The 6000-nt window shown below is 36.9% G+C and overlaps 1 protein-coding gene across 4 annotated transcripts in view; it reads left to right on the plus strand.

Annotated features, from left to right (window-relative positions):
* rsrc1 (arginine/serine-rich coiled-coil 1) overlaps positions 1–4641 on the plus strand; it is a 386463-nt gene extending 381822 nt beyond the window's left edge. For all 4 annotated transcript variants that reach the window (XM_048542246.2, XM_048542244.1, XM_048542247.1 and 1 more), the window contains one exon: positions 4400–4641. In XM_048542246.2, coding sequence (XP_048398203.1) covers positions 4400–4498 — 99 coding nt within the window. In that variant the 3' untranslated portion in view covers positions 4499–4641. The remainder of the gene's footprint in view (positions 1–4399) is intronic.
* Positions 4642–6000: the final 1359 nt, after the last annotated feature.

The raw sequence follows: 6000 nt of genomic DNA on the forward strand, positions 1-6000 counted from the left end.
CCTCACGTGCTATAACATCCTTCCTTCAGTTAAGTGACCAGAGCTACACACAGTACTCCAGCTGTGACCTAACCATCGCTCTGTACAATTTCAACATTACCTCCTGGTTCTTATATTCTATGCCATGACTGATGAAGCATGTGTCCCATATGCCACCTTAATTATCCTATTCACATGCTCACATGAATTTATGGAGAGGCAATGGCTTAGAGGTGTCATCGTTGGACTCTTAATCCAGAGACCCAGATAATGTTCTGGGGATCTGGGTCCGAATGCCGCCACAGCAGATGGTGGAATTTGAATTCAATAAGTATCTGGAATTAAGAGTCTAATCATGACCATGAATCCATTGTTTACTAATGTCCTTTAGGGAAGGAAACTGCCATTGTTACCTGGTCTGGCCGACAGACCCACAGGAATGCGGTGAACTCTTCACTGCCCTCTGGGCAATTAAGACGGGCAATAAATGTTGGCCTAGCCAGCGACACCCTCATCTCCTGAATGAATAAAGAAAAAAAACTTAACCCAAGGTTCCTCTAATCTACCCATTCAGTAATGAATACATACTATTCATTAAATACTCCCTTATCTTGTTTTTTTCCGATAAAAATGTGTCACCTCGCACTTACCAGGGTTACACGTCATCTGCCACTGCTTTGTCCATCTGACAAACCCATCTATATTTTCCTGCAAACTACAACTATGTTCTTCACTATTAACCACTCTATCAATCTTTGTGTCATCTGCAAACTTACTTAACGTTTCCCTCACATTTTCGTATATTATCCTTTTTGTGTACAATGAACAACAAGGGTTCCAGTTCTGATCATTGTGGTACACCACTGGACACTGACCTCCAGTCACTCATGTAGCCTTCCACCCCAACTGTTTGTGCCCTAATTACTATGCCAGTTTCTGATCCACTTTGCCAAGTTTCCATGAATTCCATGTGCCTTAACCTTCTCAGTCATTCTCTCATATGGGCCCTTGTTGAAAACTTTGCTCAAAGCCATATAAACAACATCGACTGAACTTTGCTCATCCACATTAATTGATCACATTTTGAAGAAATCCTGACAATTTGTTAGACATGACCTCCTTCTGACAAAACTATGCTTACTATTCGTATTTTACCCATGTCTTTCCAATTCACTCCTTCAGAATCTTCTCCAGTCATTCCCCTTCGCAGATGTGAGACTCACTGCTTTCTAATTTCCAGGTTCATCTCTACCACTCTCTTGAAAAGTGGAACCACATTAGACATTTTTCAATCCGCTGGTACTTCATGTTTTAAGACTGTAACTCGAACGAACTAAAATTAACATTAGTTAACAGGTGACTAATACACCAAACAAAAACTAAACTACTTCACGTTAGCTACGTGTACAACAGAAATACTTTGACATGTTTTTACTCAATACATGCTCCCAGAATGTGCAAATTCCAAACTCCTCCCAGATTTTAAGCAGGTTGTATTTCCCATGCCACTTGTACAGATTCCATTGAAAGTAATTTCACTGTTTTCTGAACATCCCCAAACTAACTTTTTGTTTGTTAAATCTCCAGAAGTCCCACTCTTCAAATAAAGCTTGAGTTATTATTCATATCCTGCTAGGTAGCTTAAAAAAAACAGTCTTTTCTGTAGCATTTCTCAGCAGTGACTGCTGCTTGTCCCTACAGCAGTAGTTCCTTTGTGTTGCGTGTATCTGTGTCCAGAATACCAGCTGTGCTTCTTTTGTGTGAACATGTGTAAACTGTCACCTGTGTTTCATTTAAGTTTCAGTTATGAATCACATAGTCTTATCTACAGGTAGAATACAAATCTATGAAAATTCAGACCCTTGAGTTTGTTCTGTCATTTTAACAAGATTATGGTTGATTTGATTGTAACCTCAAATCTGCAGACCCACCTATCAATGATGACCTTTCACTTATTGTTTATCAAAAACATTCCTTAAAAATATTCAAAGATTCTACTTTCAATGCTTTTTAGGGAAGAGAATTTGAAAAAGACACGATCATGTGACCAAAAATTTTGAATCAACTCTGTTATAAATGGACAATCTCTTAATTTTAAGCATTAGCCCCTAGTTCTCGATTCATCGATTGGAGAAAGCATCCTTTCCTCATTTTCCTTGTCAAGACTCCTCGGGATCTTGTATGATTCAATCTATTCACCTCAACCTCTTCTAAACTTAAATGGTACAAACATGATCACCAAATTCCTCTTCAAAACATTCTTTTATGCCTTAAGTTAAAATCTGTCTGTTAAACCATAACCGTCTTGTAAAGTTTCAAATTCAGAACACAGACGTTTGAAATTTGAAATTCCACTGTGCATCAACTTCTAATTCAGAAATTATTATCTTCAAACAAATTTTTATTTATGAAATCACAATATCTATGTTGTTGATAAACTCGTTAATTAAAGTAAGCAAATAGCTGTGTATTACCAATACACTAAAACCACTCGGCCTGATTTCAATCCCTTGCATACATACTCAGTTGTTTTCATTGGGTTATATGTCCAAATTGTACATCAGATGATACCTTCACTTTAGGCATTCTGAATTGGTATAACGTAAACTTGAAGTTGGATCAAAATCCCTTTATGCTTTTTCACCTACACTTTTTTGAGATGCTTTCTAAAATAACCCTGTCATGACAAATAGAAATGATGGGCATCAGAACAGAGCTCTGAAGCTGTGTGGAGAAGTGTTGGTGCTGACTTTGACTTCAGAAAAGCAAAAATTGATATTAGCAGATGGACCATTGGTTATATAATCTGTTCAAATATATTTTCCTACCTTTCTTTTCCTGACAAATAGTCTTGAATTTAGACTCACATTTGTTTGTGATGCACAATTAATACTTTGCTTGAAAATTAAAGTGCAACAGTACATTATATCACGAAGACTGCATGAATGGAAATTAATAAACATCAAGGGAACAGTCAGTTTCATTGGCTAAGTGCAATGCAGAAAAAGGCTGATAGCAAAACCCTAAACTGTCTCAGGTAGTTTTTGAGGCCTGTCTACTCAACTTGATTAGCAATCCTGAGCTGACTGCAGACATAGGAAAAATCCCGTAACGGTCATCCACTGCAACTACCAACCTACACAGAAATATTGAATTCTCTTCTGGGATCATACGAAAGCAGCTGAGAGAGTAGGAGCAGCAACATGCACCCTTCTTCCACAGATGTCAAATTATTTGTGTGGGTTTATGTATAACAAATATAACCTTTGAAATCACTTACACCTTGAACATACTTAATGAGTTTACCTTGCTAAATCAAACCCATCATTCAAAACTTTAATAAGTATTAGTAATGCTTCCTGGCTAACTTGCCATTTTAAGACCAGTTACTCTTCTATTGAGATTTTGCTTTTGCGTGAGCACAGAGGAGATTTGGGAACCCACACAAAGTGTGCACTAACCTTATCAGGCTCGAGATTCCTCCAAATGAGGTGGTTACCCAAAACAAATAATTAAAATGCTTTAATGGCTCTACTTTTGCCCATTCCCTATTTAAAATAGTTCACTATTGAACTACTAAAAACAGACTTGTTCTTTACACTTTGCCCATTGCTTCGCATATTCCTTTCTCCTGCACCTACTTGATGCCCCTTACCCCCAAGCTTTGAAGGTTTCTGGGAGAATACATTAGACTATTGCGACACACCTGACAAATCATGAAGCCTGTATCCAGACAGCATTAAATTGTGTGACTGGAGAACTCCATATTGTTGGGTCTTATATACAGAGTAGTATATCCAAAGCCATTTTGACTTTTTGTGGATAGCAGTTAGTTTTGGTAACATATCAACTGTATCTAACAAAAATATGAAAATGCTGTATAGTGATTCTGGTTCAAAGCTTTAAAAATCACAAGTGTTTTCACGTAATATAGTCAAAATAGCTATTCCTAATGGACATTTGTTGCATTGTGAACTTACAAATGAACTGGTTTCATTATTAATCATAAGGGAAAATAATATTCTTGTTCTTCAAGAAATTAAACTTTGTGACGTACTAATTTGTATGCACTTTCTCTTTCTTGAGACCCCACTGTCGTACATTAACTTGGGAAGGAGGGCAGTTAAATCATTTTGTTCCCATCCATGAGTTGGAATTGCTGAACTCTGAGTGTTCTGCATTCAGATTCCCATTTCACAACTGGGAGATTGTTCACACTAAGTTTGCATCACTATCATCTAACCACTGGAACTTTTATGACAGACCAAGTTGTGTTACTTCTTATTTTCTTGCAGCTACACTTTTCTAAAAAAAAAATCAGTAAGCGTTAAAAACTAAAACAGGATAAAGAAAGTTGAGTTAAACAATGATGATACATTGTGAGAATTAATTCCTACACTTAACTCTGTTCTTGCTACAGTTGTTCCTGGACAAGAAAGAAGCAGAGGAAAAGTGGTTCAAGAGGTTAATCTCTCTGCGGCAGGAGAAATTGATGGGAAGCCCAGTACCTGGACTCTGAATCATTGTTTCTTAAATGATTAATCCGTCAGCCTAACGTTTGTGGTGAAATTACTGTATTTCATTGTTTTATGAATTTCCAATATGAGCTAATTATTCATAAGTTGAGATTTTCTGATTTAATAAACTATCTAATTTGTATTAGCTATAAGTTTTCTTTAATTAAATAATTTGCATGTGCAAAGCCACACTACATTGCGTCTTATTGATAAAGTGAATAACCTGCTCATAACCATTCAAAAACTTAAATTCTTCTGGGACTTTATAATCATAGACGTTAATACAGGGAGTAAGTGATCAGTCCGGTTTGTTTTCATGGTGTGGAAATTTAACTTCTGTTAACAGAATCATTATCTCTTTGCATGTCTAAGCTTGAACAGTAACCAGAGAGTAATTTGAAGAAAACTTCAAAAAGATAGCTGAATCTAATTGGAAAATATCAAGGTATAATTGCACACTGTTATGTTCTGAAAATGAGCATTATGACCTGTGGTAGAATACGGTAACCGTGGTTATTATCTTACTGAACAGTAATCAAGGACAAGTATTGTCATATTCAGTACAATGTAGCAGCAAGAGAAGTCGCACATGAACAAGAAATAAGAGTATGCCACTTGGCCCTTCAAACCTGTTCTGCCATTCAATCAGATCATGGCTGATCTGATTTTAACCTCAACTCTACATTACTGCACATTCCTGATACCTTTCATTCCTTTGGTAATCAAGAATCTGTCTTAAAAATATTGAATTTTTCTTATCCTCTGCCTTTTGAAGAAGGGAATTCCAAAGACTCAACTCTCGGGAAAAAGCTGTTTCCTCATCTCTGGATCAAGGAGACACCTCCTTATTTTTAAACTACCTTAAGCTGGCAAGGTTTATTTTCAGAATTGTGGCCTGATTTTAAATACAGACAAAAGTTTGGATAAGTTATTAATTTTCATGGATAAAATTTATCAATAAGATGATTTACTAACTGCTTATGTAGCGTGGACAGATGCTGGCAAATTTTGAAAGAGAAAAGGTAGTTCCATAGAAAAATATATAATAGGATTAAGTTACATAAAACTGTATAAATTCCAGCTAGAAATTCCTGAAACTATGCTAGCATTTAAGTTATTAGTTTGTGCAAAAACTATTTAGAACATAGAACATAGAAAAGTACAGCACAGTACAGGCCCTTCGGCCCACGATGTTGTGCCGTGGAATAATCCTAATCCAAAAATAAAAATAACCTCACCTACATTCCCCTCAATTCACTGCTGTCCATGTGCATGTCCAGCAGTCGCTTAAATGTCACTAATGACTCCGCTTCCATGACTACCACTGGTAAGCTATTCCATGCGTTCAACTCTGGGTGAAGAACCTCCCTCTGACGTCTCCTCTATACCTTCCTCCTAACACCTTAAAACTATGACCCCTCATGGCAGTCAATCCTGCCCTGGGGAAAAGTCTCTGGCTATCAACTCTATCCGTGCCTCTCATTACCTTGTACACCTTGATCAG

Source organism: Stegostoma tigrinum, chromosome 14, assembly GCF_030684315.1.
Source record: "Stegostoma tigrinum isolate sSteTig4 chromosome 14, sSteTig4.hap1, whole genome shotgun sequence".
In the NCBI taxonomy this organism is placed as follows: domain Eukaryota; kingdom Metazoa; phylum Chordata; class Chondrichthyes; order Orectolobiformes; family Stegostomatidae; genus Stegostoma; species Stegostoma tigrinum.